General features: G+C 36.6%; 1 protein-coding gene across 3 annotated transcripts in view; it reads left to right on the forward strand.

Annotated features, from left to right (window-relative positions):
• Positions 1 to 21112, forward strand: part of PPFIA2 (PTPRF interacting protein alpha 2) — a 476100-nt gene that overhangs the window by 77968 nt on the left and 377020 nt on the right. For all 3 annotated transcript variants that reach the window (XM_008143799.3, XM_008143801.3, XM_054718820.1), the window contains exon 2: positions 11675 to 11728. In XM_008143799.3, coding sequence (XP_008142021.1) covers positions 11675 to 11728 — 54 coding nt within the window. The remainder of the gene's footprint in view (positions 1 to 11674; positions 11729 to 21112) is intronic.

Raw genomic sequence — 21112 nt, forward strand, 5'->3', positions numbered from 1 at the left:
ATAAAAAAACATTGATGTGTAAAAGTTGGCAAGGAGGAACTGAATGAGACTAAGTCAGGATTTAGCAAAAAGTTGCCTTTATCAGCCATATGGGACAAAACAGTCATGGAAGAAAATAGACAAGATAAAAGCAGTTCAAAAATTTCATAAAGGAAAGTGCTTCAAAGAGAACACTCTCTGGAAATAAAATTAAGCCTTAAATCTGGCACTTTCTTCAGACAACCCTATTCCATGGTTCACTGACACAATTGTGTCTTTGATACATATTAGATTGTCTGTTTAGGTTTGGATTTGAGGTGAATATTTAGAAATTAGAAATATATAGCAAAAAATCTTTGGAATTTTACTTTTTTGCTAAATCCGATAGTGTTAACTCTCATATCCATAGATCAAACAAGGATATTTTCTTTTCTATGAGAAAAAATCTGTGTCTTAAAAATACCATTGCAATTTCATTCATATACAAATATTAAATGAGTACGTTTTCTCTCAAGTCGCTATATGGCATGCCAAGAAATCCCCCCTTTTATATACCTCAACTTATGCAAGAGAGCACAATTGTTAAAAATGATTGGCTGTGGAGTCAGCCTGTCTACATTTGAACACCTATTAACTGTATGATCTTGGTCAAATTATTTGAACTCTTAAAGATTCAGTTTCACATCTTGAAAATGGTGAGAATAATACCAGGTAAAAGAGCTAGGATGCTATTTAATGAGGCAGTAGAGCTCAGTGTGATGACTAGTACAGTAAATCCTAAATAAATGTTCGTTATTATGTTACCCAGCCAAGTTCATAGGACAAACTTACCCAATATGCATTCAAAAATGAAGTAAAAGTCTGGCAACTTGAAATACTCAAACGTGGTTTCACTCTATAAAATGTACCCCTCGCAACCCCTGTTATAATGTTAACACTTATTTCTCAAAATTCTTCCTCATGTTGTTCTGCAGATGGACATACTCTTAGATAAAAGATCCCTGAAGTCAGAGAGCATGTCATAAAGTCTGGATTCCATGCACCAGATCGGGTGTGGCAACTTGCACTTACTATGTATTCAGTATATGCTTGTTGACTAAATTGTCTTCGCCATTCTGAGTCTGTACTAAACTCTGAACCCTTTGAAAGCTGTGACCTTGACTTACTCATCATCATGTTCTCGCTGTCCAGCAGTGCCTCAGTCACAACAGAGGCTCAATCATTCTTTTTTTTGAAGGCATTAATTATGTGGTTCAAGGAAAATTCAGATTTGGGTTGGAATATGCTCAAAGTAAAAGTCTAGTCATTTTTTTTTTTTTTAAAAACCTAATGACTAAATAGGACTCCTTCTGGCTTCCATAGGAAAGATGATTTCCAAAATTGGTTGTGTGTGCTTCCTCCTATTTCCCTGCCTCCCTGTAAAGTCGCCAAGGCAACACGAGCAGCTTAAATCTGGTGGAGTAGAAAGATGCCTCACCAGCAAACTCAGTTTTATTATTTGGATGCTTGCCTCAAGGAGCTGTGATGAAAGACAGTTTCTATTAAGCAATGTGTGAAAAAAACTGAATGATTAAAAAAAAATATTGTCTTCTGACTGTTACTCATTCCCAGTGCTGTGAAACTACTTACATGAGATGTTACATAAAAATAAAGTAGTGACCTTTAGTTTAATATATTTGAACTCTTTATCAATACTAAGCACAAAGTTTTTAATCATTGATTTATTCATTGTATAATGATTAAGGTATCAGGTCTTTAATCTGTAGTAATAATAGCATTTTGGCAGAAAATAAATTTAATGTATTGTTTATTGCCTATTGAATTATTTTGTACATTTTCCTTCTTATGAACTGGAAATCCTGGGATATGTAAAATGTATTTCCTCAAAAGGAGACGATACAGAGTTGAGTGCATTTTCCTTTAGGAGGATATCTCATTAGTGAATCATCTAATCTAATAATAGACAAATATGCAAATTGACCGCACCTTTGCTACACCTAAGCCACGCCCACCAGCCAAGCCACACCCACCAGCCAATCAGGACGAGTATGCAAATTACCCCAACAAAGATGGCGGCTAATTTGCATATCAAGACAGCATCGAAAGAAGCCAAGAGCTGCAGAAGGGAGTAAAGCTTCGAAGAAGCAAGCAAGCCGGGAGGGGCGGGGAGGAGAAGGGAGGAGCGAAGTCAGGGCCGGGTAGAAGGGGAAAGCAGGTGGGCTGGTGGAGAAGGCGGGGCGGGTGACAAGGGCGGAGGGGAGGCGGGGTAGAGTGCAGCAGGAAATCCTATTGCAGGATTTTTCCTGCAACGGGAACGCTAGTAATGAAATAGAAAGCACACTGGGCTTGAGGTTAGACCACTTGGGATTTTAAAGTCTTTTTCCAGCATTCCCCAGCTATGTGATCCTGGGCAAGTCATTCATTACTTTGTTCATTCAGGCATTCTATAAAGATTTGTTGTGCAGACACTATAGCCTTGAGCCATACTTTCAAAATGATACATTTATACAAAAATGAGAAATACTTAATCATTTACATAATCTGAGCCTTCTCAGCTTTTTTATGTATAAAAATGGTATTATGTGCTTCATTCATTCATTCATTCATTCATTCAAAAAGTATTTATTGAACTTTCACTATGTGACAAGCTGTTCTAGAGGCTGTTGTTTCCCCTGTGCTGGACTCCTCACAATATTGTTCTTTTGCCTTATTACTTCTTTGGGCTTAAGGGTGGTTATGATCTCCTGCTGTTGCTAGCCCATGGACCTCAACTTTCTTCTCAATTCACTAAGCCATCCATACTTCTATAAAATATACTTTTATTAAACCTTCTTTTATAGTGTTTTTTGAGTGCAATTTATTTCTGCGTGAAACCTTCACTGATTTAGACAGCTCGTTAGGGAAAATTTGTCTGAGATTTTGATACTTAAACTTAGAGATCTGAATGAAGTGAGTTAACTAGAAGGCTGTCTAAGGAATAAGCATCCTAAACAGCAGGAAAAATATGTGCAAAGGCCCTGAAATAGGAGCCATATTTGGACTGTTTGTGAAACAGCAATGCGGCCAGTGATACTGGTGGCATGAAGTGAGGGGGTTAATAGTGAAAAAGAAATCAATGTTATGGCCAACACCAGATCACCAAAGGGCATTGCTAGACATTGTAATAAGCTTGTATTTTATTTTAAGAATAATGGGGCATGGCTGGTGTGGTTCAGTAGTTAAACGTGGATCTATGAACCAAGAGGTTGAGGTTCAAGTTCTGGTTGGGGCATATGCCTGGGTTGTGGGCTCAATCCCCAGTAGGAGATGTGTAGGAGGCAACCAATCAATGCTTCTCTCTCATCAATGATGTTTCCATATCCTTCTCCCTCTCCCTGATTCCTCTCTGAAATCACAAGGGATTAGGATGATGTGAATATAGGTGGTAAGAAATAGTCAAATTCAAGGCATACTTTAGAGATAAAATTGGCAGGATTTGCTGATGAATTTGGACCTGAGAAACTAGGTGAGTGATAATGTCAAGATGGACAGCAATGGGACAAGAACCTAATTTGGAGGAGATGTTCAGGTGGAAATCAAGTTTGATTTTGCAAGTGAAGATTGGAGTAGGCATTGTGGATCTCACAGAAGTTAAGGCTGAAATGAATTCACAATTCATCAACATACATGGTATTTAATAAATTGATATAGAGGGTGAAACTAAATTGAAACCAAGAGAAAAAAGTATTTCAAGGAGGATGGAGTGGCCCACTGTGTCAAATGTGGCTTAGGGATCAAGGAAAATAATAATGATGCAGTGACAATTGATTCAGTCAACTTGGTAGCATTGGCAACCTTGATAAAACAGGTTGCAATGATGTAGTGGGGACAGCAACCTGCTTCAAGAGAAATGGGAAATGAGGAATAGTTTCAGGAATTTTTCGACAAAAGGGATGAGAGAAATGCTTAATTTTGATATTTTGAGTATATGAATTGTGAAAATTTCTCTACAAACATAAAACCTCATCAAATAATTTTAAAGGCTTTGAAACAAATTTTGAAAACAACATTTAATAAAAATGATTGATATTTTACTATTTTATACAATGTACTGATACACTTTCATAGAATGTCTAATGCACTAAAATGCAGTCTGTATTGAAATATAATCACTTTCCTCCAAAGAATTTCTAAAATAGTCCCAAATTATAAATATGCATAAGTCAAATTTTAAAATACTGCTAGTTGGTAACAATATTGCTATGCTTCAAGTATCTTCATATTATATAAAGTTATTTTTTTTTGAAGAGTAATGCTTGAAAACTTGATATAAAGTTTAAATTGACTATCAGGTTTATAGTAAAGATGTTCTGGGTCTTGTGGCATGTGCAATGTCAGATTCAATTGACTATTTATAATCTTATTTTCATAATTTTTTAATGTATTTGACATCCAAACTATTTTAACATTTTTTCTTGACCATAACTCTTCAGAAATAAAAATAAGGATCCAGCAATAGCCTTGAAAGAGACCTCAAATTCCAATATCCTCTTCCCGCCTCTACACAGAGGAAGCAGGACTTACATCTAAACTTAATGACTTGCCCTGAAAACCACATGATTAATCCCCATAGCGCCATCATTCAAATTGTCTGTCAAGGGAAAAATATGTTAACTATTGGTGCACGGATCATAGGGAGGGAGTGCGGATGGAAAACCAACAGCATCAGTTCAGCATAATGTGGAGTTTATTTTAAACCTGTGCTGAGGTGTTTGTTACCCAGGCTCCAGGATGCCCTCAAATCTCACTCTACTTGTAGCCCTGACACTGATTGCCTCACTCCATCTGTGGGTCAACCTTCCAAAGCTTTAAGACTTCTGATTCACAGGTCAGCCTTGGATTACCAGGTTTCCATCCCAGGAACAGAGCTGTCCAATAATAAAAGAGATGGACTCTACACAGTTTGTGTCAAAGCCTGGCTAACAATCTCACTTAGGTATTTGACACCTTGGAGAGAGAAGTGAAACTTTCATTACCTGAAATTTATTTTCAAGAAATAAAGTTGATTATATAATTGATAGGTCCTAGTTTGTTTATTGTTGTTTTTTTCTGTGCAGCTGATAACAAGCCATATAGCAGAGGCTATATTTTACTGGTATTAAGCAGCAAGCCGTCTGTGAGCATGCAGGCAAGTACCAGGTTGTCTTCTCACACTTCTATAAATTTGACTTCTATAAAGGAGACAACGAGTCCAAATAGATTTTTAAATATTTTATTGCATATACAGCATAAACAAAGTCATGGTGGCATCAGCTCTCCATGTCCTTAGAAGAGCTAGGACAAGGGTGAGCCAAGTAAAGGACTTAGGGCACAAAGTTTAAGGAGTCCCTCACTTCCAGTATTGTATAATTGCCAAACCTGTTCTTGCAGGACTCTAATAATGAGGTTACTAGGGCACAACGTTTAAGGAGATACTAAATCTCAGGGTCCTGCAAGTGCAGGGTCAGCACTTGTATGCCACTTAGAATGAGTGCCTCCTTAAATTTTACACCTTCAGCACATCACTTGCCTCACTCTAATTCTGGCCCTGGTCCCTAGTTCCACAGCACTACTCTGAATTGGATGGGTCAGATGGTAAATAATATGAGCAGGGGAGTTGCTCTGTTGGCAAGAGCTAATTCCATATTGCACCCAGGCAGTTTTATAGACTGCAGATGGATCTGGTTTGGAGAAAAGTGAGGTGGACAGTACCATGCCTCCTTGGTGCCAGGGAGGAGAATGATAAACAGCCATGTGGAGGCTCTTCATAAGACCATCTACCTTGTTATGTTATTGGGTGGCTCACAGGGGATTCCATCAGCCTATGGTATAGCCTTGCCTTTGTGGATATGTGCAAAGTCACCAGGATGCCAGGGTGAAGCTGTTCCTTTACAACTAGTATTAAAAACACAGGTTGGGCGTTATGCAAATAGCTGTGTGATACTAGGTAAATTATATAAATTATTAACCTGTTTTTTACAGCAAAAGAAACCATCAACAAAACAACAAGAAAGCCCACTGCATGGGAAAACATATTTGCAAATGCTATCACTGATAAAGGTTTAATCTCCAACATCTACAGGCAGCTTATGCAACTTAATAAGAGGAAGATAAATGATCCAATAAAAAAATGGGCAACAGACCTAAACAGAATATTTTCAAAAGAAGACAGAAGAAAGGCCAAGAGACACATGAAAACATGTTCAAAGTCACTTATTATCCGAGAGATGCAAATCAAAACAACAATGAGGTACCATCTCACACCTGTCAGAATGGCTATCATCAACAAATCAACAAACAACAAGTGTTGGCGAGGATGCGGAGAAAAAGGAACCCTCGTGCACTGCTGGTGGGAATGCAGACTGGTGCAGCCACTGTGGAGAACAGTATGGAGTTTCCTCAAAAAACTGAAAATGGAACTCCCATTTGACCCAGTAATCCCACTCCTGGGAATATATCCGAAGAAACTAGAAACACCAATCAGAAAGGATATATGCACCACTATGTTCATAGCAGCACAATTTACAATAGCTAAGATTTGGAAACAGCCTAGGTGCCCATCAGCAGATGACTGGATCGGAAAACTGTGGTACATCTACACAATGGAATACTATGCTGCCATAAAAAAGAAGGAATTCTCATCATTTGCAGCAACCTGGATGGAATTGGAGAACATTATGCTAAGTGAAATAAGCCAGTCAATGAAAGATCAATACCACATGATCTCACTCATTTAGGGATAGTAAAGAACATTATAAAGTGGTGAACAAAAAGATAGATACAGAGACAGTAAAGCATCAAACAGACTTTCAAATTACAGGGGGAAAGTTTGGGAAAGGTGGGGGAGTTATGAAATCAAACGAAGGACTTGTATGCATGCATATAAGCATAAACAATGGACGCAAAACTCTGGGGGGGAGGGCATGTGTGGGTGTGGGGTGGGGGGGAAATAGTAAGATATGTACACATATAATACCTAAATAAAAATATTGAAAAAAAAAAATTATTAACCTGTTAAGTGAGAAAAGAAAGAACTAACTTATCTACACTAATAAAAGAGTAAGATGCAAATTGACCGTACCTTCGCAACGCTCACCAGCCAATCAGGAGTGAGTATGCAAATTAACCCAACAAAGATGGTGGGTTAATTTACATACACAGGCGCCAAGCAGCTGGGGGCAGGGCGGGATGCTTGTGTCTTCACCATGGCGTTCTGCACTGCCCCAGCCGCTCCAGGCCTCTGGGCAGCGTGGGAAGGAGGAAAGGTGGCTCCAGCCAGAGCGAAGGCAGTGCTGGCAGCCAGGGGAAGAAAGGCCCGTTCTTGCACAAATCTTTGTGCATCAGGCCTCTGGTGTTAATATAAGAAACATTCAAACCTGTGAAGAATTTGTTTGAGGTTATTTGAACCAAACTGTTGACAATTGCTGGGAAACAGACTCAGAAGGAATTGAGATAAGGCTCCTGGGAATGGCAGTTTTGCACCTTATTTTATATATTACAATCAAAAGAAGAGATGTAAGTGGGTTACATGAAATCCATTGGTGATAGATTAGGGAGGTGGGAAAAAAAACAAAGGGGGTGGAAACCTCTGGGATTGAATAAAAAGTAAAATGATAGACGCGTGCTTCTTTTACATAGGTGGGTACAGGATAGTTAACAGTCAACACTTAACACAATAACAATAGCAGGTAACATTAACAATGAGGGAATTTGTGATTTCTGCCCCAGTGCATTGGTTGTGCCTTGAAAGGTCCAGAAAAAGGGAAGTTACCCTGACATTCCAAAGGTATATTATAGTAGATGCAAAAAAGGACAATAGGCTCAGTTAAAGTCAAGGTTGATCTTTGTCAGGGAAGGTACCAGCCTAGAATATGACTACCTACCATAGACGGCTTTTAATTAAGAAACTTTTAATTTCAGACCATCCTTTGTGGTTACTTTATGTCTCTGAGTTTGCAAGGCCCTCCCTGAGCTTGTCAGGTTAGCATGTGGGCCCTTTTAATCCACACTTATGAGGCTGCTATAACCACCTTATAAGGCTGTTTATAATGTGTATAAAGCATTTAAAGAGAGTGCCTGGAATGTAAATGTTCAGTAAGTGGTAGCTAGTTTATTAGCTATTAAATCTAAAGCATGAAGTATAATAGAGTTAATAAATTCTGTAACAGTAAAAAATCAAAGTTTGTTTTAAAATTTTTTAATCAAACAAATATTACTACAGTAGTTAGTTTAAAAGTTTTCTAGGATATCAATGTATTTACTTTTTGATATCCCCTTTGGTTGCTATCTATATAAAAATAGATTTAAAAAACTTAAAAAAAATCTATCTAAACAAGATAGATACATTTGTCAAGGGTTTCAGTTATATTTTGTAGGTAAAATATTTAATAACCATAAAAAAGATATACTCACTTTTAATTATGTTCAGAGCATCTCAAAATAATTAATTAACCTATTAATTTTACCACAAGAAAAGCATTAATGCACACTTATGCTCATTCATACCTGAATTTTTTTTTTTTTATTGAGAGATGAAACATGCTTAACAGGGGTGTCTGTCCAAGTAGGACACTCTTTTCCAACTTATGCTCAAAGTAGAACATAAGCTCAAAAAAGTTTTTCAATTAAACAAGTGAATGGAATAAAAATGTACATCTATACTCTGTTTACAGCCATGATGTTCATTTACAGCCATGAGTTCAGAGTTTGCTTTAATTCAACATGTTAAAAACCATAAATGTCAATGCATTTTATTTATTTTCTAAATTCTCCTTTGCTTTATTTTTCTCAGGACCATGACTATCATGAAAAGCTTAAGATTTGCGAAACCTGAAAAATTTCCCAGTTTATCTATGATAGCAAGAAATTTGTGATGGAACTTTTAACACTAGGACAAAATGCATCAAATTAATAAAATACTTTTGAAAACTGAATCAATTTCTCTATTATCCCTGGTAATACCATTAGCAATTCTACTATTAATTTAAGTTATATGCCTTTCTATGAAGAACAAAAGGTATTAACTCAAAATGTACTTAACATAATATTCTTTCATTGTAAATGTACTCAATAAACCTTTCATAGGAATAGAATTTGGAACTTTTTTTTAGTCATGGTCATAACAAGAAAATGGGTTGTGTGTTTTTCTGTTAATCTAATAGTTTAGCCATTTTACTACCAAATCTTCTCAGTTCATCCCTTAAAACGCTGAAACATTTTTTAAAATTATGTTATCTTTGGATTCATAAGGAATATTAATTTTGTTTGGCAACTTATGAATATGTTTTATACTTTACTTTTAAGGTCATAATTTACAGGTGACTTAATAGAAATGTTAAAGAACATGCAAGATCTAATAATATAGGTGATTTGGTTGTTTATAGTGTGCATGGTATTGGAATAAAGAATTTTAACAGGATGGAGAGGGGGAACATTTTAAAAATAGAACAATGCAGGAGTATTAATTAGGATCTTTTAGGTTTTGAGAGCCAGAAACAATCTAAAATTTGAAGGCAGGGAGAACATTTAGTATCAAACATCTCTCAAACAATAAAATTGAGGACTTAGACTATACCATTATACCTTCCAGAACCTAAATTGCCTTAATTCTCTGGCAGGCTCCTATAACATTTGAAGCAATTTTTATAAGCCTTTTTATGGACCTAGAGTCAGGGAGCAGGAGGGTTCCCCAAAGGAATGCTGGATAGGAAAACATATTATATACAATATATCCATTACTGAGAAGACAACTTAATTTTTTTGGCTAGCATCCCTTGTGATTTTCTTGTCATTTATGGCCCTAATAAAATATGCATGTAGAAATTCATCACCCACTGAGTTCCCATTTAAAATCAGCTCCTCCAGATGGAAACTTGCGTTGCACCATCCCTTCCTTCTCCCCTGCCTTCAGTGTTTTCTTCACATGTTCATTTGAGCCCCATATTTGTTAAGATTCCCCATTTTTTTGAGATAATCAGGGAAATGTTGTGATTAAGTCCCAATGAACTAGTAACATAAATCTTCATGATATCAAGGTGTTGGCTGTTTCTCTGATCATAGGTATCTATTTTCTTCTTTCTATCTTTATTCAATTATCTTTCATTTGATATTTTTAATACAACAATATTCACCCAGGTTCCTCAACCCTGTATGTACGAGATGCAAACATGTAAGAAGTGACCAGGATCACAGGAAAGAAAGTTTTTAGCAAATAGTGTAACTTTTCAAGATAACCCCAACTCCTAACTGACAGCCTTTGAGCAGACAGTTTTTGTTTGTTTTCTTTTTCATTTTGGAGGTGTGGGACCATGATTTTAAAATTAAAACACTTGCAAACATTAACATCCTGAAAGATTTTACTTAAAACCGTGGACGTTTAGCTTCTTTTGGCAAAGTCGTGTGATTAGAAAACCTGGAACCAAAGCCCTGCAATGACCAGGCGGAGCTCTGCTTGTCCCTGCACTATGCATGCTGTCCAGTGTGTCACAGCATCACTCAGTTCTCCACTGGCAATACCTCTGACAATCAGTCTACGCAGGCATGATCCGCTGTGGTTACTGATTCAAGATTAGAAATGATCCTTGTAAAAGAATAGCTAATCTATCCGTATCTGTTTATAGTTTCATCTATGTATGAAACCGGAGTCCAGTGCTCATGCTACTACCCGTCACTATCCAGCCAACATGCAGAGACAGGGATTAGATTATAAATGCGCTTAATATCAGATGCTGGAATTCTGGGAAGGTGATGGGTGAAAACCCTAGCATCCACCTTCCCCTTAAGCTTGTTAGGAATAACCTTTTATAGGGGAATCAGGGGAAGAGAGTATGGGTAAGGAGTGTAGAGGGGGGTTCTGGTGATCTGAAATTTGAGTCCCTGTGGGGGTCCTGGGTCTTGATGAATGTCTTCGTTACTGTCCTCAGAACAGGATGGCCAGCGTTCTGAAACCGGTCAAGGGGTGTTCGGGTGTGCATCATCCCGGTGTTTCTGAGACCTAATCCATCAGCCTCCGCATTCCTGGTGGCCAGGCGTGTAAGTCCAGGGCTGGATTAAAAGTCTTGGTTCTTGTCTGGCCAACTGAGAACTGCAACAAAATCTTAGCCAGAACATAAGGTTAAACACATAGTTGATGAATCAAATCAATTACTTACACATCCTGTTAGTAAAGGGAACGGGAAGGAAAGATAAAGGGAGAAGAGGAAGAAAAAGCAATCCTATTTTATTCTACCCTTGTACCCCTATTTTATAACAGATAAACTATGGGTGATTGAGTCATTTCTGTAAGTTCAGCATTTTCCATGGGATTAGTATTCTTGCAAATGACATATTATATTGAAGTTTCATTAATTTTTTTTTTTCATTTCCTTTCTGCATTTCCTTCAGCTCCTCAAAGAACAAAACATCTGCTCTCCCACCTAGAGCCTTTTTTTGTATAGTCAGGAATACTTCGTCTATTTATATTTTTTGTTTTTACAGATTGTACAGAGTTGGAAACAAATCTAAATTTTTAGATACAGGCTATTTATATAGTATTTGTATAGCAAGATGGTCTAAAAACAAAACAAATGTAGCTGAGTTACCTAAGTTTGTAGCTTAAAGAAAATATTACACTGTGGGACTGGGAAGTTCTCCATGCTGTTGAGTAGCATTTTACAATCAACACCTCTCCCCTTTTCAGGATATCGAATCCCTAACAGGAGGTCTGACTGGTTCTAAGGGGGCTGATCCACCGGTAAGTTAGCTTCTTCATTAAATTTAACTATTAACGAATTGAATTATGTACACACCAGATCATCAGATGGTCACTTGCATACAACGGTCATAGAGGTAACTTTTGAAATATATAGCTATTGCAGTAACTAATACAAAAGTGTGAACTTGCCTTGTGGTGTCATTTGGTGTTTTAAAAAGTTTTAATAACCCATAAAATTCTTCTCCATGTATTGACTCTAAAAATAAGAATAAAAGCTTCATTAGAATATGTAAATGTTTTTATGTCCTGCTAATGGATTATACCAAAAGTTAAAATCTTTTGGAACTTGAGAGTTTACCTTTCCAAATATGAGTGTATGATTTGGGTTGCAATATATTTTCTAATTATTCTTTCAGCCTATTTAATCAACAGTATTGATTCGTGATATTGCTGTTTCTTTTCTACTTTACTTAGGAAGCCTCTAGAAATTTTAAAAAAGTGTTCAAAAGTTTTAAAGAAATCATTTTGTTGTTTTTGTTGTTGTTGTTTTTTCCATTGAGAAAGAGAGTGAAAGGGAGGGAGGAATGGAGAGAGGGAGGGAGGGAGAGAGAGCGGTGAAAGGATGTGAGAGGAATGGGAATTGAACCTTTGATCCTTTGGTGTGCAGGCTGACCTTGTAACCACTGAGCGAAATGAGCCAGGGCGAGAAAATTATCATTTTTGCTCAGTAGTCTAGTTTTGGAACATTTTGTTTTTTTCTGTGATGTCTGATTTCAGAAAACATTAATTAATATAACATTCCTGTGAGTTCATGTTTGAAGTACAAACATGAACTCATGCTGTATGTCTAAAGTAATAAGATTCAATTTATTTCAGCAGTCAATGCAGTAACGTTATCACCATTTGCTTTTTTACTTAGCATTGTAAGATTTAATGTGGAACAAACAGAAACCAAAGTTATCAGTTTTTAGCTGGACTGCATGTAGGCATCCAGGTGAAGAACATTATTACATTAAAACACCAGTGAGCTGTTAAAAAGATAACTTTTAGTTGCAGCTTTTCTCTTCCGTCTCTCTCTCTCATGTGTCTCATGTTATCTAATCTTCATCAAAATGCAGGAATTTTAAAAAATGTATTGTTTTCAGATAGTTGCTTATATTTAGTTCCTGAACCTATTAGATTTCAGTGTAAGACAAGGTGAAATGTAAGTCAGCACAGGAAGTATATTGTGACAGGATTTAGGGCCAACTTTATATGTAAGTAGTATAGGTCACTGTTTATGTGATATAATTTCACCCTGCTGTCTTGCATAGTGTTTGTACATAATCTAATGAACAAAATAAACTGATGAACAAAATTGATCACAGACATAGAAGCATGGAATAGACTGTGGAATCTCAGAAGGAAGGTGGGGGTGGATGGGTGGGTGGGAAGAGATCACCCAAAGACCTTGTATGCATATATGCATAACCAATGGACACAGACAATAGGGTGGTGAAGGCCTGGGGTGGGAGAATGGGGAGGGCTAGGAAGAGTGAAAGGGGGGGGAAAAGGGGACATATGTAATACTTTCAACAATAAAGATTTTAAAAAGTGGGATCACTGGGTCAAATGGGAGTTCCATTTTTAATTTTTTGAGGAAACTTCATACTGTTTTCCACAGTGGCTGTATCAGTCTGCATTCCCACCAGCAATGTACTAGGGTTTCATTTTCTCCACATCCTCACCAGCACTTGTCATTTGTTGATGATAGCCATTCTGACAGATGTGAGGTGATACCTCATTGCCCTTTAATTTGCATCTCTGGGATGATTACTGACTATTTTTTCATGTCTCTTGGCTTTCTGTATGACCACTTTGGAGGAGTGTCCATTTATGTCCTTTGCCCATTTTTAAATTGGATAGTTTGTCTTCCTTTTGTTAAGTTGTATGAATTCTTTATATATTTTGGATATTAACCCTTTATCAGATGTATCATTGCTAAATATGTTCTCCCATGCTCATTTCACAAACAAAGGAGACATCTGTAATACTTTCAACAATAAAGATAAATAAATAAAAAAGATCTTAAAAGAAGAAAAGAAAAATAAATGTGTTTCCTTTAATGCATCTTTCTTACCTGTGCATTGATTCTGGAAAGAAGTATACAATTAAGATTAATCAGTTTTAAAACGATTTTTCTCTTGTTCAAAACAAAACTAAACACCTATCTTCAGCAAATAGTGGTAGAACTCTTATTCATTATTTACATGTTAAAATAATTTGGTTTATCATGTCCTGTCAAGAAAGCATCTTTCTGCCCGGCCGGTGTGGTTCAGTGGTTGAGTGTTGAACTATGAAGAACCAGGAGTCAAGGTTTGATTCCTGGTCAGGAATCCAGGTTGTGGGCTTGATCCCAAGTCAAGGGCACATAGGAGGCAGCCAATCAATGATTCTCTCTCACCATTGATGTTTCTCTTTCTCCCCCTCTCTTCCTCTCTGAAATCAATAAAAACATGTTAACTACAACAACAAAAACACACGAAAAACATCTTTCCAAGCATAAATGATTAAGTGAGCATAAAGCCTAATTATTGGAATCCCCTTGCAGGGGAAAAGGTCACAGGCAGGCAAGATGGTGTTCTGAACTCAAACTTAACCAACTTCATTCCCATTCACTAAATGTGAAGTGCATATGTGTATGTATGTTTACACATACGTAGGTTTTTTTCTTTAGACATAATTTATAATATTGTGAAGATACAGGTTCTCTCTTTGCTATGTCCTGCTATGATAATGGATATTTTATACTGCTGCCTACAATGACTAAAATTAAATGGTTGTGCTTACTTTATAACGTTTGTAGAGTGGAGAACATAATGCATATTTCAGAGTACATAAGAGTTTAGGCATTTTGGGGGCGGGGTAGTAAGTGTACACATAACTTTAGTGTCTCCCATGGTTTAGAATAAGCTGGAGTGTATTACCAGGAGCTATGTAATGAAATAATTTTTAGTCCCCCCTAAAGCTTATATAAAGTAGTCTTAAGTAAGAAGTTGAAATGATGATAGTATTCTAGGAGTTACTTCAATCATTTAAAAATAAGGCTTTTAATGAAGCTATTATTTTTGCCCCCAAGTTAGAAAACTGAAGTCAGGTTAAATTATATATAATCTAAATCTATTTGAAGTTTTATATTTTTCTTTAAAAATACCTTTGCAATAGTCATTTAAACCTCTATTATCCATTTTTAAAATTGTGTCTTTTGTATAAATATTTACAATGAATTTCTAAATCCTTTCTATGATGAAATTTTCATTGGTAAAAAAAATGAAGGTTCTCTGATTTTTCATTCCTTGAACAGAATATATAGAGTGCTGAAAGAATGCATAGCTGTGGACTTATTTCTTTACCAGTATAATGAAATCCCAGATATATCTTTAAATGTTATATTTAAAAATTGCAAATTTTTCTGTGGGTAGACATAAATATTACTCCTGAAGCATAAGAAAAAAGTGAATTTTGCACTTTTTAAAATACCAAGTGGGTATAAAAGTTGTGTCAAATTTTGCAAATGTTATAAATAAATTTGTGTAGTAATAAGAATAAATTTGAGGAACTCCAGAAATATAGTTTGCATTAATTAAGGCTAAGTAGGTATTTTAAAACTTCAATTAGTCTCAGTTTTAATGCTAATAATGAAAGAACCAGTCATTCATGTTTTCAGGGGGGCAATTCTAGTTTTCTAATGGTCTTCTTCTGAAAAGGATTTTAAAAAGCATGTTTTTAAATTCAGACCCTGGAAATTAGTTGCTGCAGCAAAAAGAACTTGCAGATTTTTTCTAAATCACATAGTTATTATAGAAAATAAATTCTATCAGTAAGAACAATATTATCTGTTAAATGTTAACTTAGAATTTTATTTGAAATATTCTATTAGATATTCTAGATTTGACATGTTTTTCATTTACAAAAATTGGATTACAGAATAATCTTCAGTATAAAAACAGTATACATTTATATATAAAAATTAAGGGAAAGAAAATAGATAATTAAAATCTAAAGGGTAAAATATTACTAAATAGAACTTTTAAAAATAATTGCCATAGTGTTTTAAATTTTAAATATTAACACTATTAACTTGTGAACTATAAGTTATCCAGGGGTGTTTCACATGATTGTCATCCAGCCTTTCAGAAGCAGCTTAGCTGCATATGGCCAAGAGGATTCTGGATACTGAAGCACTGGGTACAAGGTCTGAACATTCACTCAACTGTACCCGCTGTACCTGGCATCTGGAGAGCTGTGGCAATGCAGTTCCACGTAGAACCAGTAGTGTGACAGATTGTTTTCCTGTCTTGGACCAGTGAGCCAGTGACATAGAGGTGTTAGCCATCCCCGGGACAGGAGCCAGGATTTTTCCCAGTCTGTGGGCAAGATTTAAGGTGGGATTTAGTAGCTCAACTTGTTCACCAATATTATGTTTATTCATGTAGACCCAAACAGACTAACATACACAATGAAAAGAGGTTTTTTTTAAATTTAATTTTGTTAAATGTATTGGGGTGACATTGGTAAATAAGATTATGTAAGTTTCAACTGCAACTCTATAATACATCATTTATATATTGCATTGTGTATTTATGACCTAAATTCAAGTCTCCTTTCATCACAATATATTTGACCCCCTTTATCCTCTTCTGTCTCCCCACCACCCCATACTCTGGTAACCATTATACTGTTGTCTGTGATTATGAGTTTTTTGTTTGTTTGTTGTTTTTTGTTTTATATTCTACATGAGTGAAATCATAAGGTTCTTGTCTTTTTCTGTCTGTCTTATTTCACTTAGCATGATATTCTCAAGATCCATTCACGTTGTCCCAAATGGCAGTATTTCATCTTTTCTTATGGCTAAGCAGAATTCCATTGTATGTATGTACCACATCTTTATCCAATCATCCAACAAAGGATATTCAATGTCTTGGCCACCATGAATAATGCTTCAGTGAACATAGGAGGTACATATATTTTTACTCATAGATGTCTTCAGTTTTTAAGGCAGATACCCAGAAAAGGGATTGCTGAATCATATGGTAGCTCTATTTTTTATTTTTTTGAGGAAATTCTATACTGTTTTTCATAGTGGCTGTACAATTTTCATTCCCACCAGCAAAGTATGAGGGTTCCATTTTGTCCATAGCCTCTCCAACACTTGTAACTTCCAACACTCGATAACAGATTATAGCTATTCTAACAGGTATGAGGTAGAATCTCACTGTGGCTTTGATTTGCATTTCCCTTATACATAATGGAATTGAGTATATTTTCTTTTTTTAATTTAATAAATCTTTATTGTTCAGATTATTACAATTGCTCTTCTTTTTTCCCCCATAGCTCCCCTCCACTAGCTTCCCACCCCAACATCTGCCCTTACCCGCCCCCCACTGTCCTCATCCATAGGTGTAGATTTTTGTCCAGTCTCTTACCACACCCCCACACCCTTTTCCCCCCGAGAATTGTCAGTCCACTTCCTTTCTATGCCCCTGATTCTATTATATTCACCAGTTTATTCTGTTCATCAGATTTTTTTATCCACTTGATTTTTAGATTCACTTGTTGATAGACATGTATTTGTTGTTCATAATATTTATCTTTACCTTTTTCCTTCTTCTTCCTCTTCTTAAAGAATACCTTTCAGCATTTCATATAATACTGGTTTGGTGGTGATGAACTCCTTTAGCTTTTTCTTATTTGTGAAGCTCTTTATCTGCCCTTAAATTCTGAATGATAGCTTTGCTGGGTAGAGTAATCTTGGTTGTAGGTTCTTGCTATTCATCACTTTGAATATTTCTTGCCACTCCCATCTGGCCTGCATAGTTTCTGTTGAGAAATCAGCTGACAGTCGTATGGGTGCTCCCTTGTAGGTAACTAACTGTTTTTCTCTTGCTGCTTTTAATATTCTCTCTTTGTCTTTTGCTCTTGGCATTTTAATTATGATGTGTCTTGGTGTGGTCCTCTTTGGATTCCTTTTTTTTTGGAGTTCTGTGCGCTACCTGGACTTGTAGGTCTATTTCTTTCACTAGGTGGGGGAAGTTTTCAATCATTATTTCTTCAAATAGGTTTTCAGTATCTTGCTCTCTCTCTTCTTCTGGCACCCCCATAATTCGGAAGTTGGTACGCTCGAAGTTGTCCCAGAGGCTCCTTACACTATCTTCATATATTTGGATTCTTTTTTCTTTTTTCTTTTCCGGTTGAGTGTTTTTTTGCTTCTTTGTATTTCATATCTTTGACTTGATTCTTGCGATCCTCTAGTCTGCTGTTAGATCTCTGTATAATATTTTTTATTTCAGTCAGTGTATGCTTAATTTCTAGTTGGTCCTTTTTCATATTCTCGAGGGTCTCGCTAAATTTATCGGCCTTTTCTAGAAAATTCTTGAAAAACCTTATAACCGTGGTTTTGAACTCTATATCCAGTCGTTTGCTTTTCTCCATTTCTTTCATTTGTGATCTGTTTCTTTGTCTCTGCATTTTGGCTGCTTCCCTGAGTTGATAGAGTGGCTTTGTGTGCTATGTGTTCTATAGGGCCCAGTGGCTCAGCCTCCCCAGTTACCTGAGGTGGACACTCTTGGTGCACCCCTTTGTACCTCTTCCTCATGCAGATCCTCTGTGTCTCAGTGTGCTTTTCTCTTTCCTTCTAGTTGTAGAATTTCCACTCAGCCAGCCTTCCTGTGGTTCTGGATGATGTCCGTTTTGTTTTTTAGTTGTAGTTTTGAAATTGTTGTGCAAGGCAGCAGTTTAGGTGTTTACCTATGCTGTGTGTACAGTTTTGTAGTAGTTAAGCCTTGATTGTTGCTGGTATCACTGAGAGGAATTGACCTCCAGGTCAATTGGCTGTGAGGATCAGCTGTGTCTACACTGGGAGAACTTCTGTGCTGGAGACACCCTTATGAGACAAGACTTGCAAAAGCCTCTGTGCTCAGCTTGGATGGGGCGGGGTCTCAGGACGGAGCAGACAGCATTGGTTTCCCATAAGCCCTGCCCTAATAGGCCCCTGTGTCTCAGTGTCCTGTGGTAATCGCTGCAAGCACCTCTGAGAAAAAGCCACCCTCGAGTTCCGCCTGCTGCCAGACAGTCCAGTTTCTCCTCGAATGAGTCTGGGTCCCCAGAGTCTTGCCCGGAACTGGAGTTCAGCGCAGTCGGGAGCTTTTGTCTCCCTCCCGCTTGAGAAAGCCAGCCGCGTACTCAGTTGACCGCCCTCTCTGCGCACACGCTCCTCGGTACCTCTGCCTTCCTCAGTTCCTCTGAGTCTCAGTGTACTTTTCTCTTTCCTGACAGTCCAGTTTCACCCCGTATGAGTCTGGGTCCCAGAGTCTCTCCCGGAACTGGAGTTCAGCGCAGTCAGGAGCTTTTGTCTCCCTCCCACTTGAGAAAGCCAGCCGCGCACTCAGTTGCCATTTCTCTCTGTGCGTTCCTCTCAGTACCTCTTCCTCATGCAGCTCCTCTGTGTCTCAGTGTGCTTTTCTCTTTCCTTCTAGTTGTAGAATTTCCACTCAGCCAGCCTTCCTGTGGTTCTGGATGATGTCCGTTTTGTTTTTTAGTTGTAGTTTTGAAATTGTTGTGCAAGGCAGCAGTTTAGGTGTTTACCTATGCTGCCATCTTGGTTTCTCTAGAATTGAGTATATTTTCATGTATTGTTGTTCTTCCTGTGTCTTCTTGGAAGAAATGTTTCAAGATACGATCAATAAATTAAAAAAGACAACTACCTGAATGGGAGAAAAATATTTTCAAATAGTACCTCTAATGAGAGGCTGATATCCAAAATATGTAAAGAACTCATATAACAACTAAAAACAAAAAATCCAATAAAAATGGGCAGAGGACCTGAGTTTCATTTGGTTTAAGAAACATTCTGGTTATTAAGTAGCTATTTGTTTTCTTATCATTTCTGATTTGTTTTAAAGGTTAATAGAGACAAAATTTAATAAGGAGAAATGTGGGCTAAATCTTAGACGACATGAAAAATTCCTGAACACATTGGTCAAAGGTGGGAATGTGATATTTCAGAGTGCTTTTATGGGTGTTTGAATTAATTTCATCTCCTTGCTTCATCTGGAATTTACAGCAAGATTGCCACTTGGGGTATGCAGTTCTCTTGTTTTCCTTTCTATTTTTTACCTTTGGAGTAATAAGATCTATAAATTTGCTTCCTTCAAAACTTGGTACTTTTTAATTGTTCTAAGTTTCCTTTATCCAAATGCTAATGGTTCTCTTTATTTCTAAAGTGTGGTTAAAAAGTGATTCCCTATCTAATTCCTATCCTTGGGTTTGATATGCACAATGTCTTGAACATTCTACAGCTCTATTAATTTTTTTCCACTGAGGAACCAGAATTGTACATTCCATATTTTGTACTTTTTGTTCTCAATTTAATGGTCTTTCTGTTGGTTCTTAACAATGTGAATAAATACTCCACAGAATTGAAAACAAATTTAATTTCCTGAAGATGCTGTTTAAACCAGGTTATATATTTTTCAAATTGTAGATGATTTTAAAATTTAAAAGTCTCCAAAACTGATTTTAATTTGATTACTCAAAAAATGCCAATGTTCTACTCATCTGCTTCAAAGAATAAAGGAATAAAAGAGGTGAATCTAAATCATGATCTAATTTAATATATTTTAACCTGAATGTTATTTTGCTATATTACTTACTTTTATTCTCCTATTTTTAGTCTGAATTTGGTGTATATTTCAGTGTATACTATGTGCTAGACATTTGGTTTGGTTTCGGAAATACAAAGGCAAAATACAGTTTTATATTTCAGAATCTTGCAATATAGTGAAGTAGGGAGGTTAGTAAAAACCAATTACAATATACTGTAAGCAAAGAATTAGATAAAAGTAAGAGGGTTATGTAATCCAATTGGTGGGAATGAAAAGGAGCTGGAAAATCAAGGAAGGTAAAGGAAAAGAAATAACTTGATAATTGCAAGATGAGTTGGAGTTTGCCAGCTGAGGAAGGTGGTGCATGGTATTTTAAGCAGAGCAAATAGTGTCTGCATAGGTCAAAAAATGAGAAAATAACTTAGTGTGGATAGATTAAGAAATAAGGTAGAGGATAGGAAGTTGGAGGTTGTCAGGGCAAGAAATAAGACATTTCATGGAAGGAATTTGAACTCTATATTAAGGATCATGAGGACCCATTACAATTTTTAAACAGGCGAATCATTTAATCAGCTCTCTCCTTTAGAAACATTTTCTTGGCTCTGGTTAGAGAGTGAGTTAGAGAAAAGGCTAAAGCAGGGAGACCAGTGAAAAGACTCTTACAGTCATGCAAAGCAGAGATGATGAAAATGATTATGGTAACTTTTTAGAGTGTCTATCCCACTATATTATAAAATGAACTGAGAGTAATATCTCAGGAGAAAGTCACCATTTTATTTTG

Source organism: Eptesicus fuscus, chromosome 7 (genome assembly GCF_027574615.1).
Source record: "Eptesicus fuscus isolate TK198812 chromosome 7, DD_ASM_mEF_20220401, whole genome shotgun sequence".
Lineage (NCBI taxonomy): Eukaryota > Metazoa > Chordata > Mammalia > Chiroptera > Vespertilionidae > Eptesicus > Eptesicus fuscus.